General features: G+C 40.2%; 1 protein-coding gene across 2 annotated transcripts in view; it reads right to left on the reverse strand.

Annotated features, from left to right (window-relative positions):
* Positions 1-7,578: 7,578 nt before the first annotated feature.
* The window catches only part of STK31 (serine/threonine kinase 31), a 43,322-nt gene continuing 36,288 nt past the window's right edge, over positions 7,579-14,612 (reverse strand). Inside the window, exons 23-24 of one of the 2 annotated variants that reach the window (XM_042802243.1) lie at positions 13,812-13,880; positions 7,579-9,318 (exon numbers count right to left, since the gene is read on the reverse strand). In XM_042802243.1, coding sequence (XP_042658177.1) covers positions 9,163-9,318; positions 13,812-13,880 — 225 coding nt within the window. In that variant the 3' untranslated portion in view covers positions 7,579-9,162. The remainder of the gene's footprint in view (positions 9,319-13,811; positions 13,881-14,612) is intronic. The other variant, XM_042802244.1, reaches the window with a different exon arrangement.

The following is a 14,612-nucleotide window of genomic DNA, read 5'->3' on the forward strand; positions in this document are numbered from 1 at the left end:
CTACTAGGATAAGCAGTGCATGATCCAAAGATATGACTTTGAATTTTGTTTAGAAGTAACTGCATCTTGCACAGCAACTTATCCAAATGAAAGTGAGTTATACTAAGATTTATCAAAACAATGGAAAAAGCAGAGATATTAAACAGTGGCTGTCAATTCATGGACCATTCCAGAATTAACACAGCTCTTCTAACGGCACAGTTGAACCACTTATTCACAGAGAACAACGTTTGTTTTAGTGAAATGTGCCACCTCTTAGTGTCACACTATATCATTACTTTGCTAAGCCTGTGCCTAGGGTCAATAGCCCAGCACTTGAAGTTTATATAACATTTACCTTAGCATAAGCTTGGAAGCTTAACAAGAACTGAAGATACTGATTTTATCATGAATGACCATGGGTACAAAGATGCTGGGCATAAATTTTTATGCCTGTAACTTGTTTCTCTTCACCACACTGGTTCCTGAAAAAGCAATAAACATTACTAGAGCAAATTAATTCTCCTGAATAATGCAAGTTCTGATTTAATTATGTATCTCTACCTACCTATCTATATAAAGACTGATCCTTTCTGTAGAGTTTTTCAAACTCCAAAATTAATTTAGTAGGTGGCAGGTACTGTTGTTGGCCTGGCACCTAAAAAGAGGGGATATTCCAAAACAAATCACACCATTTGAGGATTTTATACTCAAAATGAACCCACAGTAATGGAAAGATTACATTTTTCTCTAATTAAATTAGAGACATCTACTGTTCAAGGGCCTGACAGTACTTCTGTAGTAGCACTGACTTAACATTAAGCAAATGCTGATTGCTTCCCGCTTAAGTCAGCCCAGGATCACTCCGCAAGTGTCTGTGCACCAATTTACAGTGGTAGGTCATCTTCAGCAAATGAACAAATGCATTTGAAAACAATTTGAACAAAGTATAAATTTTAGGTTGAGGTAGCATTCATTTGATAATCTGAATGGCTTAATCAGCAAGTGCTCCACTGAAGCACAGGAAGTTGCTTCGCAGATTTAAGAGGTCAAAAGAACAGATTTACTACATATGCGTAGGAACCATCAAACCTGCATTCTCTCCTACTACTGGGGTGAGACAAGACAATTCTGCCACCTTCGTGTTGAGCTATTTATCTGATGACAAACTAAAAAAAGAAACGAATAGACCTATGAATCATAAAATGATACTGACTGCAGCAGATGATGAAATTCATGACTCAGGCTACTAAGATTACCATGTTCCAAATTATACTACTTGCATTTCTTTTATTTATTCCTCTGCAGCTAGTATAAATTGTAGTTACCATCAATTAAATGACAGTCATAAATGGAACTTCTAAAAGATAAAATACGAATCGTGATGTTGAGCCAAAAAGCAAATAAAAATGTCAAAAGATTAACTTTATAAATGCCCTGAGGCATAATATTAAGATATTAACACAACATGCTGGTCTGTCAGTACGCTCTGACTAGAAAATGTTTTACATTTTCCATAAACTGAGTTCAGCATTTTGGCCCATCTAACAGCACTAACAGGTTGTTTCCTGCCACTGTGCTCTTTCAAAGGAATAACGCCGTGAGTTCTTGCAGAGTTAGGACCAGCAGGAAATAATACGGTCACCTATGCTTTGAAATAGCATATGGGTGGTATGTATAGACACTATCAAGTACTCTTCAGATCTACTGCTTAGAACAAGTTTCAGTGCACATTTATTCAGCTTCCTATCAAAACCTGCCTATTTTTAGAGAGACTGTCACCGAAACAGAAATACCCAGGAAGGAAAAAGAGGTGTTCAAAACCCAAGTCACTGGTATCCAGTATCTCCCCGAGTTCCCCACACCATTTCTTGTCTCCAGCAGTGGGAGCAGGTGACTGTAAGAGTAAGGGTTTGATCCTATCTTTAAAGAATAGCTGCTTCACCAGTAAAACAGTAGGACAAGATGCAGCACACATCCAGATGAGGCTGGAAGCATATTATTAAGTTGGAGGAAAAAAGGCTGCTCTGTGACAAATCAGTATAGCACACCCGAACAATCAGTCTCACAGTTTACGCACATCAGTAGTCACTTGCAACTGGCACCATGAAGTAACAGTGTCTCCAAGAGAATACCAGCACCAAACCATTCTCCCCCCCTACAATAGTGATGATTGCAGAAACAATGTAAGTAATTACGTACTGAAATACAAAGGCTGTTCAGTCATAGTGACTGAACTATAAGGACCTGAGAGCAAAAGATGTCCCAAGAATTTAACAGCTTTGCAGGTACATCACTGAAATATGACAAAGTCAAGCTCCGGTTAACAAAATACTTCAAAAGAGTATTAGGAAAAAGACATTAATGTAAAGATACTGTTGTCCAAGAACAATAACTTTGAGATGTTTCTTTCTTTCATGGGATGTGTCAGAAACCGTGGCCCTAGCTGCGTCTGCAAGCCATGTTCTCCTGCTCCTTGAGCATCCTCCACGGCTAGGTACAAATGGCAGAGCCTGCCCAAACAAGCCTCAACACTTCAATGCTCTCCAGTATTAAAAGAAAGAGGAGGAGCCTCTGGGAAGGCAACAACTGTGCTTACCCTTTCCAGGAGAGGTGTGACAGCCCATTCTAGTCAAAAAACATGCACTATGTTCTGTGTGAAACCACTGGAGAAAAGATGGCATGTAAGAACTGTCAGTCTTGCCTCTCCCCGGCTCCCTTGACAGAAGTTACCACTATCGGGAAGCATCTTGCATGGATAACAGTTGGGAGAATCCAGCAGCGCTGTGGAGGAGGACTCGGGGGTAGTAGTAAATGAAAAGCTAGATGTGCGCCAGCAACGTGCGCTCGCAGGCCAGAAGGCCAACCACAGCCGGGGCTGCCGTGGGCAACGGAGCACCACGCAGCTGCACGCTCACTGCTTCCCCCTCAGGAATGGGAAGGAGAAAATAAACTAAAAAGCTGGGGAATCGAGGTAAGGACGGAGAGGGATGACTCACCCGCTGTGGTCTCTGGCAAGACAAACTCATTAGGGGAAGAACATCATCACCTGCTCCAGCATGGGGCCCTCCCCGGGCTGCAGGTGGGTCTCTGCTCCACCAGGGACCCGCATGGGTGGCAGCCCTGCCGTCTCACCACGGGCTGAGAGGGGTCTCTGCACTCACACACTTCCCCTTCCTCCTCCTCCTTTCTTCCACTGACCTTGGTGTTCGCACAGGTGCCCTCCTCACACCTCCCGCTTCTCCTCCCAGGTTCCCCTTCTTGAATACGTTCCCACCAAGGCGCAGCCACCGTTGCTAATTGGCTCAGCCCTGGCCAGATGCGGGTCTGACTTGGAGCCGGGGGAGCTTGGAAAAGCTTCTCACAGGGGCCACTGCTGTAGCCCCCTCCCCTGCTACCAAAAACCCTGCCACAGAAACCCAGCACAGCTGGGTAAGAAGTGTGGCCAGCAAGTTGAGGGAGGTCATTCTACCCCTCTGCTCCACTCACCCCACCCGGAGTGCTGCATCCAGGTGTGGAGTCCTCAGCACAGTAAAGACACGGAGCTGTTGGAGCGGGTCCAGAGCAGAGCCACAAAAATGATCCGAGGGTTGGAACACTTCTGCTATGAAGAAAAGGCTGAGAGAGTTGGGGTGGTTCAGCGTGGAGAAGAGAAGGCTCCAGGGAGACCTTATTGTAGCCTTTCGACACTGAAAAGCGGGTTTATAAAAAAAGATGGGGACAGACTTTTTGTAGAGCCTGTAGCGATAGGACAAGGGGCAACAGTTTTAAACTAAAAGAGAGTAGATTCAGACTAAATATAAGGAAGAAATTTTTTACTATGAGGGTGGTGAAATACTGGAACAGGTTGAAAAGAGAGGTGGTAGATGTCCCATCCCTGGAAGGAGTCCAGGTCAGGCTGGACGGGGCTCTGAGCAACCTGATCTAGCTGAAACTGTCCCTGCTCACTGCAGGGGGGTTGGACTAGATGATCTTTGAACGTCCCTTCCAACACAAACCGTTCTGATTTTATATAGTTTGTAGCATCTGGGTAAGTTTCAAAATTCAATATGCAAGTACAAGAATTGATCATTTCAATAAAAAATTTACACAAAGATGCAGAGAAAACAGGTAGCCACAGTAGCCAATTCTTAGGCTAATGGAGAAGTTAAAAACAGACAAACAAAAGGTTCCAACTAGGTTTCAAAAAGAGAAAAACAATTTCACAAAGGAAACGTGACAGCTGGAAGAACAAATGAACAACAGCTCCACCTCTTACTGGCAAGGACAAAGGATACAAATTACAGGCAGACTGATGAGCTTACAACGGTACACCCTCAACATGCACATTGGCAACAACCAGCCTTCAAAAGAAGGTTGGCATTGCTTTTGTGGAATCATCATTTCGACAGTTATCTTAAATTAGGAGAAGGAAAAAAAGTTGCTATGGAACAGATCCGCATTTCCCAACAGCAGACTTCAACTTTAAAAAAAGACCTATGAGGAAAAAAAAAATTTTTTTTTTCAAATAAAGCCACTTCCAATTCCAGCAGCCTCCATCTGCATCTTCTGATATTGAGGTCAGCAGGGTTTTACTTTGGAGTATTCATCCAGCTTTCATCACAGTAGCTGGACCAAAGCATCTTCAATCTACTTCCTCCAAGAGAATTTTCTTGGTTTCTCTCCTGAGGGAGACTGAATCGAGTTTGTAAACTTTGTACACAAAGAAATCCTCTGAGTCGTGCTGGCTATACACACTGATGTTGTACATGACTTCTACACAATATAAGGCTTCTTGAATGTTTGTTCAGTTTTTCAGCTTGCACAGTTTGCAACTTACCACAGTTCATGCAAACACAGCATAAAAATGTGAAGTGTACTAATTCCCACTTAAAATCCTTCTACTGAACCTCAAGACACTCGAAGGACTGTCTAGTAGGTACACAACTCATTCTCCTGCAAGATTTGCCCGTGTCTACAACGCTGCCTTGGCAGAGCAAGATGGGGAGGGGGCAGGTAATAACTTAACCCACCAGAGGGTACCTAAGGCAACACTATTAAGAACTTCCATTTTACAGAGTTTTTGGGTTCCAGTAACACCACAATAGACTGTCTTTGAGCGTAACAGAGAAACCTTATTATGGGAGTGAGGACAGGGAACAGAAGAAAAGTTCTCAAGAAGTTGGTTAGAAAGAGAAGCTGCATCAATGCATGGAGGACCCGGTAAGTGATGGGGAGGACATTATAAATGTTCACTTAAAACCAGCTACACGCAACCATGTACTGATCACTACGCCGTAACATGTACTTTAACAGCACAGGCATCCTGGGCCACACGTGGGAGAACAGAAAATCCAAGACACACCTGGTAAGGGCAAAACCTGCTGTCTGATCATCTAAAGGAAGAATATCTTGCATCTCAAAGCCCCAAGGCTCAGATACTCCATCTTCTTCCACTTCAAACAATGACTTTCTCCAGAGCTGTCAAGTCTGCCAGTATCCAGTATACTGACACCAGGCAGTACAGCTCTTGGCTTTGCTGAAACACCAGGACGTAGAGTTGGAAAAGGAGATCGTAAAGAAGGCAGCAGGCTGCTAAACTGACAGATTCAACTCTTAACACCATACTCAGGATACCAAAAACTTCTGGTCCACACTGGGACTGTTGACTTGAGACAGAACAGATCCAGTCTGCTTAACCACGCTACTGATCACTAAGATTGCGGGGAAGTTGAAGAGCTGGAAGCTCCCAAGGGAAGAAACGCACATCAAGGAGTTTTCACAAGCTTTCCCAGCTCTGCTGTACAGCAAGTGGAAGGGGTTCCACCCATAGGCCTCAGGCAGCTAACTAGCTACTGGCAGCACAGGGGGGTAACAAATACAAGCCAACATCACATCTTCACACAGCAGGGCAAATCTCGTTTCTCCTCACCTACTGGTAACATACCTTGCAGCTGTAGCACTTACACAGATGCGAGACAGAAGTGATAATAAAATATATTTTAAAAATCCAATTCAAATGGTTTTAACTTATAAAGATGGTTCTACATGGTGTGATCTTGCTGTATTTCAGCCCCTGAATCCAAAGCTGCCAACACCCAATTCCAACACCTGAGCCCATGTGCCCCCAGCACAGTGCAGGCTGGCACTAACAGAACAGAATTCCTTGTCATAACAGCAGATCCATCCACAACCCCAGAGGACAGGACATTTAACAACTGTTTTCAGTCTATCTAGCCACTGTGTTCCTAATGTGAAAAACACATTTCAAGGCAACTGCTGCAGGAGCTACAAGTGAAGTGTGGCATGGTGCACACACTATACAGGCAGAAGTGTTAAACACTAATGGAGTGAGCAGCAAACTATGTGGAAAGATGTAGTAATGTTATTATGGATGTTAGGGGGTGGACATGAAGATTAAGAAGCAGTGAACAGAACAGCAGAAATCTCCAGAAATGACCAGAGGTGCGGCATTCAGAGAGCAGTTCCAACAGTTTCACCCACACCATGAAGATAAGAAATGCTGATGTTCTCCCAATCTGCAGAAAGAATTCCTGTTCCCAAAGAAAACCAGCCTTGTCCCAGGTCTGCAGGCTTAGTTAGGTAGAGCCAGAGGAAGTGATTGTTTGCAGGTGCCTGAATAAAGCCTTTCCTCTTAGGTGACTTACCAGATCCACAGCCTAGAAGGCAAGCGTAGTAGCTGACTTGGGTATAATGTCTTGAGCAAAAGCTGAGACTGACACCAACACACGACTGGTGGACACCAAGGTGAGGAGTGCAGACAACACATAAATCTGAAAAAGTAACAAAGGTAACAGTCCTCACGAAAGGAAGCTGTCGGCACCAAGACCTGGAACTGCAGCCTGGCTTATCATTAGAGGCCCTAAGATATGAGTGTCTTGGGCCCGCAGCAGCAACTGAACTCTTTACTTCCCCCTGAAGGTCCCCCCTGACCTGGTCTGTGCAAGGACACCGCTCAAAACTGCAGAATGCTGGTACCAAGGAAGAGTGAGGTAAGTTTCATTCGGGTTTCCTAAAAGAAGCCACGAGCAAGGAGGCAGACCCTTCATACAGGATTTCAACCTCCCTTCTTTATCCTCTGAGTAACCATCTTCTAGAAAGCCAAAGAGATGCAGCTGGAAAAGGTGCATGTCAAACGAAACAGCAGGCAGTCCATTACCAGGGATTAGTATTCAGCTTTGGCAGGACAGCTGAGCAACATGACCCTGAACCAATGTGTTTTCCTAAGGTCTCCAGCAAGTAAGAAATCAAAAAAAAGCCACAGCTACAAAATAACGATAGGAAAGGTCAAAGTAGAAAAACAAAACTGGTAATCCCATGACTGTAATCAACATTGAATTCAAATGGAAAGGCTGTCTCATACCCTAACACTCATATGTACCAAAAGGTTTTAGAAGTTTTATTGCAGTTTAAAAAAAAAAAAAAAACCTCATCTCATGTGCTAGGTTCCACATGTAAAAAATTGTATTACTTAAAACCGGTGAAGAGATTTTGAAGAGACTGACATATTTTTTACCAAGCATACACAGAGACTTGTGGTTTCAGAGAACCAAGTTAGCCATTTGGGGATTTAAGAAGTACACTTTAGGTTGCATGGACTCTGGAGCAAAAAAACTGGGCAAAAATTTATTCTAATATACATGACACAGCAGAACACAAACCGTAAGGTTATTCTTCTAACCTCTATTTTCAGTGTTTAATTAAAATTAAAGTTAGCCTTCTATTAACAGTGAAAGACTGCAATCAGTATTTGGAAAGCATCCCACAAAATTGATGAACTCTTTATTTTCATTGACAAAAAACAAGGTATTATTCTTCTGTGACCTCTGTAATGAAAATATTTATCATACTAACCAAAAATTCTAAATAAAAAAATATTTTTAACAAAGGTTTTGCTATCATTGGTTACATACACACTAGAGAAATTAAAAAATCACTGTCATTTAATGAAAAAAGGACAAAGCATCTTACATGCTATTCCAAAAAAAATATCATCTAATCGGTTTAAGGACAGAAAACCAAGTCTAACATCAGAGGTTGATCTGCCAAGCTGGTGTCTTCATCCACTGTGGACTGTATTATTGTACCTGAGGGCTCCCCAATTCCCCTGGTGCTGCTTCTTGCCCATTACATACTGCATTTTTACATTCTTCATCCGACAACATGCAGCCTCAATAATTCCTCTACAAAATACTAGTCTGACAACAGCGCTGTCCAAGAGCAACACCCAGAGGCCAAATATACTGCTACAGCAACTCTGCACATTTTGACCCGTTTCTTTCTGAGAAGAAAAACCTTTATAAAGATAAGTAACAATTTCCTGTAAAAATAAAGAGCTGACAAAACTCTGTCAATGATAACACTAACAGCAAAGTGTTGCAGGCAAACAAACCTGCTCATGAAAATCACACATTTATAGCTATTGCGAACAACATTTAAGAACAGATGATATGTATACACACTTACGTAAAGCAAATCAGCATTTCTGCAAATGCGTGTGTATAGTATTTTGGTTGGCAGCAGCACTGCAAAGGAGCGACTGGAAGGATGCCGGCTCTCTGTGAAGCCAACTGCGTTCTTCAAATGCAGGAAGACAGAGAAGAGGCAGGCTGCCCTCCATTTTCTTTACCAGTTGTCAAAGAATTACAATTTTTTTTTTTTTTTTCCTTAAATCTTGAAGGCAGTTGCCGTAGGAACATCTTGGCTACACAATAACAAAAAACCTCTGCCAAAAAGGTAATACCCTAGAGCATCTTTAAGAGGAACACGTTATCTGGAATCACAGCAAGAATGGATAGAAAACTGGATACAAAACCAAGTCACTAAAGGTTCATCTTAAAGACCTCTGACATCTAACAAGACTGTTCTCTGTAAATTTAAAGCCTATATAATGGACAAAAAAAAAAAAAGGCTGACAAACTAAGAACACAATCATTAACACCACAGTTATTCCCCTGAACACTAATTTAGAATAGAGGATACCTGAAAGAAAATGCGGTGAAGATTGTGGAAACACAAAACATGTCTGCACCTACCAAAACTTTTATAGTTTGAGATTTTAAATCAGCACAATGATTTCAAAACCAGACAAAACTAGAAGTCCCAATCAAACACCTGATGGAAAAATTCCACATCTATTGAGTAGGGTTTGTTCCATTCTCCTCAGTTAATCACTTTTTTTCTTTAATCTGTCTTCTCAGGATCATGTTCTTCACATGGCTCATGCTCTTCACCTTGAATCACATCAGCTGTAAGGAAGCAATCATCCCTCAGCACCTGCTCAGCTGTCAGTCTGTTAGAGCAGAACAAATTCAGGAGAAGAGATTTAACTTTATGATCCTACAAACAGAGGGAGAAGGATTTCATCAGTAAGCAAAACAAGCTCAATTACAAATAACAACCAAGTATTTGATGAACACATCTTGTCAGTGCTTAGGGCCCAAAGCCCTCACAAAAGGTTGTACCTCAGCATCCCCAATGGTCAGCAACACTTGACATTTTGTTCATTAACAACAAAATAAAAACAAGCGTTCAGCACCAGGTCTGTCAACCTCGTGCTGGCAGATTTCATGGAAGAGCTTGAGTCATTATATTTTAAAATACCAATTCACTGAAGTACTGTAAGTTAGAGCAACACTCAAGTTGGTCTTTCTACTGAGAAGGAACAGAACAGGTGCTATTCACCTTGTACAACTTAATCTTTTAACTTTTGTCATATTGCTTTATCTCTCTACAAAAGCACAAGGGAAAAAAGAAAAATGAAGTAATGGGCTCTAAATCAACAGCAGCTATTTTGCTATTAACCCATCACACTTAGGCTCTCTAGAGTTATCAGAAGGGATTTTATGCCTAAATGCTTAGCACATTAACAGTGCTAGACTCCATACACAAATCATAAAACCAGAGCTGCTACATATATACACAAACATCATCTGTTGAGGCAGAAATAGCATGCACTGGATTTCAACAAGGGGACTGCAAGAAAGACAATCTCAAATGCTGAACTAGAGATCTAGATTACCAAAAAACTCAGTGGGAACAGAATCCTTCCATAAGAAAGCTTGCTTGTTCAGTCTCTAAGACAGCAACACCTCTGACCAGGGTCAATAAAACAGCAAAGCACAAGATACCTGCACACCTCTCACCTACCCCAATTTCACCCAGACAGAAGAATCACTGTGATGGAAAGGAATGTACACAAGTAGTTAAAAACTTGAAGACAGAAACAAGCAGACAATTTCCAAGTCTTCCACTAATTATCAAAGTGACTCTGGAGAATTAGCCACTCCCCAAATAATGTGAAACCTCAGTGAGAATATGAGATCTGAAAACTATTGCTGTTACAGGTGTAAAGGATTGTGAAATGTTTATAAAACATTGAAAATGCTCAAAGGAAAATTTCTAGTTAAGAAGATCCAAACACATGCAATTAAATACAGGAGTGAACCATGACTACACACTTCCTCTGCAAAATTAAAAGTGAAGAGAAAGGCTGAGCCTTTAAAGAGCTTGATAAGCTTTGTACTTGTGTGATTGCATTTCATGATACCACTAAATGTCTGTCAACAACAAATATCCCCTTCTCACCACCTTCTTGCAACAAGGAAACTGAAAATTGATTCCACAAGGAATATAGTGTAGGACAACATTTAATCATGTTTATGCCATTTCATTGTGTTTGCTCTTATTTACTTTTTTTTTTTTTTTTTTTTAATACACAAAACTAGATGCTGAAATACACTTAACACTGAAGCTTGGCATCGCTAAAGTAGTGGCAACAAGATCTTGTCTCTAAACTTTGCTTTTCCTCAACAGCTATCTAACATTAATATCCCCATTTTAAAGCTTAACATTTTCCCATGGCAATTTGACATTTGCTGAAAACAACAAAAATTTTACTAGTTGCAAGTGTGCAACTCCTCTGGGCACAAGACTGAGATGGAAGGGAAATTACCAGCCAGTCAAGGGCCTGCAGATGGGTGTGGGGATTAATTCTGAATAAGCTGATTACAGATAAAGCACTTATAAGCAACATAGATTTTCCCCAAGAACTGGGACAAGGATTAACAGCCAGAGGTCTAAAAGATTCCCCAAGAAAGAGCTGAAAGATACATATTAGTATCACATTTCTCAGTAAAACCCTCATGTGTGCTCCTGTGCACTGCAGGCAGCACAAACTGCTTTCCAGCTGATTTTGGTGGTTGGTGCACAGTGCACATGCATGCACACACATCCAGAATGAATCCTTGAAAACTGCCAAGAATGATACATTGATATCACCTGACAAGGTCAAAATCAAATGCCGTTTCTTTTCATCAGGGAAAAATGTTAAAGAAACTTTCTCATATTAAAAGCTGTAAAATTAATTAATCCCTGCTAAGAACAATAATGGCTAAACTCATTAAATGTCCTTGAGATAAAAGCAGATGTCTGCACTTCAGAATATACCTGCTACAGAAGAACACAGAAGTACAATACCCTGAAACTGGCCATTTAAACCTTGAATTGCATGCTTCAGACCTTATTTGTAAAACACTACCACAGCAGAAATTTTACGGAAAACAGAAGTGAACTAATTCCTATTTTTAATGTCCCAATAAATCTTTTCTACTTCCCTGAACAATTAAGTTCCCCTTATGCATGAAAGGTAGGTTTTTCAGTATCTAACGATTATTATGCATAATCTTGAATGACACACTGGGCAGATGGTTCTGTACAAATTTTGTGGAATACATTTAAAACCCCTTAGCTAGCCCTAATGGTGAATCATGAAGTACTGAATCTTCTTTCCTATAGTATTGTACATTTCATGACTCATTTTAATAAGAAACCAAGCAACTATAATGAGTGATTAGAAACACTGTTTACAGGACCACCTCCCTGCTCAAATGCTGCATGTTTTATTTTTTCATTTTCCATGATAGTGTCACACTGAAAATAATTTTGCAGAGGGATTTGGTAGACAGTCCTTGTGCTTTATCAGTAATGCCTTCATCTCTGGAGAATATTGTTGACATGAAGTTATTAAAAGACATACTGTAGAGGATAAGAGTCATCTAATAAAACAAGATTATTTACAGTACTGTGTTATGCAGTGATTCACAAGCTAGTCTGCCTGGACACTGGAACCACTACAGCTCTGTTTGTTACTGTATCATGACAGTTTCTTAACCTAAACACAGTAAACACACTCAGCTCATAATAAACACAATTCTAGTAATTTAGCCCCATCCTTTAATAGTTATCTCTGCAAAGCAGGTAAATCATTAATACACAAGTATAACCATTAAAGAGGGATTTATTATTTGGGTTTCTTTTTCCCTTAGCAAAACAAGCCAAATCCATCTGAGCAATAGCAACTCCACTGCTTTGTTTTCTACTTTTCTATTTAAAGTATTTTTCTACTTTTCTGAAAAGTACGGGGATTAACCTCTAATTCTTCCCTATATTCCTTAGAAAATTCTATCCATAACCTAAGACTTCACTTTAAATTTAAGCAGAATCACCTGCTTGCAGGTTTTTTTAATAATAGTATAAGGCTTGACTTAAGGAGTTTCACAGCTCTCAAATCTAGATAAAGCAGTAAACTCTCACTTAAAGTAAGATCAACAGAAAATATGAGAAGTAGTCCATACAGATTAAAAATACACGAGTAATCCACTCAAGGGAGATGGAATGGACACAGGACAAGAAAAAAGCAGTCAGTAACTAGAAAGGCAGAAGTACAGCAAAAAGTACAAAGCAGAAACGCATCTGGGAAGGCTAATGATTTTAAAAAGGTCCATAAACCTCCCAGTAAATTTCTTTAAACTACATACGATGGCATGTCTTTTGTTATTCCAGCTTTTATAAGGAGGAAAAGGAATTACCTGTAGCAAAGGTAGAAGAGGTTGAAAGCAGGCAAGAGAAAAGGTCTTAACTCCTAGCCAGAATGCTGAAAGCTTATGGGAAAGAGTTACACAAGAAAATAAACCCAAGGAAAGAGACAAGCGCTCGGGTAACTAAGGCACACAGAGAGAAGGCCATGAAATTATGTGCTTATGTTTAACATACAAAAGATAGATAAATTAGCAAAGGATCAACTTCAAAGTTGAAGACCTAAGCTGTGAAACATGAAGGTACATAGATCTATTGCTTATTCTTAAAGAGTCACTGGGCAAGGATAAGCTTCAAAAAAGGGGCTGAAAATAGAATTCAAGGTGACAACAGTAGCTGGCATACAGCAGACAGAACAACAGTTGAGAGTATAAAGAAAGAAAAGCAGCAACACAAATTTGTATTATGCAGGGTCCACCTATACATGTGTATTTGTTTCAGAGGCAGAGGAAAGTATACATTTCACACCAAAAAAAAAAAATAATAAAGAGCACAATACACTTTTACAACTGTATTTCAGCAATTAAAATGGAATTTGGCTGTTTTATTAACACTCAAGCACTGTGAAATCCTTATGTAGGAAGACAGATGAACAAAGGCAACTTCTCTGACTTCAGAAGAGACAGATTTCTAATTCAAATACCTCCTTCGAGGCTGAATCTCAATGACTTATACCCCAAGTCTGTAACTTCGTGTCATTCAATTAATAGTTATCTGTGAAGAAGTTGTCCCTCCCAAGGCTGGAGTTAAACATTGAGAAAACTCTGGTGTCTTCTACGTTCTCAAACATCATTTTATTTGTGCATGCTATTTAGAATTATCCAAACAGTCAATTAAGAACATTTTATCAACCCAATACTTACAATGAAATGTCTGACTTAAAAAAAAAAAAAAAAAAATATTGATTAACCACCTCTAAACAAGAGCGGTCTAATCCTCCTCATCTGACAACATACCATGACAATCACATCTACCTCAGGTGTTCCATCTTCTTTTATGCCAAACTCCTGGTTTTGAATGCAAAGCTGTAAATGAAAAGATACATAATGCATAACATAGATGGATTTTTTCCTTTAGTTTAACAAAGCCAAATCTCAGGGAGATTCCACATTTCAAGTGAAAATAGATTGTTTTCTACTTTCTCTACATAGGAAAGTGTCAGGGAAAGGCTTTTTTCCCAATTTCACAGTAGGATAAAACATGCAAGGGGCTCAAGTTTCCATTACACAGAAACAATGGGAAAGATTTAGTTTCAGGAGAACTAAATCAGAGGTCAAAAGAAATAGACTTTTAAAAATATGACTCAAAGTCCATGCCCAGGCTGTACATTTAATTATATAATCCTCTTTAAGAAATGCTGAGAGGTGCACTAACAGACAAATGTGAACCCTGTACCCATAAACAAAGTAAAATCTCCCGAGTCTTTACTATTGCCTAGAACCACGCCTGAGCACAGCACTTTTCAAAATCCTGCCTGTAGATAAAGCTGAAAATGCTTCTATTCTGAACAACTACAGAGACAGCAAGAGGAAGCATGTGTTTAGTCAGTGCTGGGCCCTTGTGAGAAAGATCAGCAGAGCAACTCAGAAAACCACTGTCTCAGTTGCAGAAGTGGCACTGCTGTTTAATAAAGGAGAACACAACTTCAGATGCTCAACATGAAACTGCCAACTGTTGAACATAATACTAACACTAGAGCTAGAATTTTCCATCAAATGATCAATACAACACCAAGTCTGAGCTGGAGATTAGTTACA

The sequence above is a fragment of the Tyto alba genome, unplaced genomic scaffold (genome assembly GCF_018691265.1).
Source record: "Tyto alba isolate M040663 unplaced genomic scaffold, T.alba_DEE_v4.0 Super-Scaffold_38, whole genome shotgun sequence".
NCBI classification, from domain to species: Eukaryota; Metazoa; Chordata; class Aves; order Strigiformes; family Tytonidae; genus Tyto; species Tyto alba.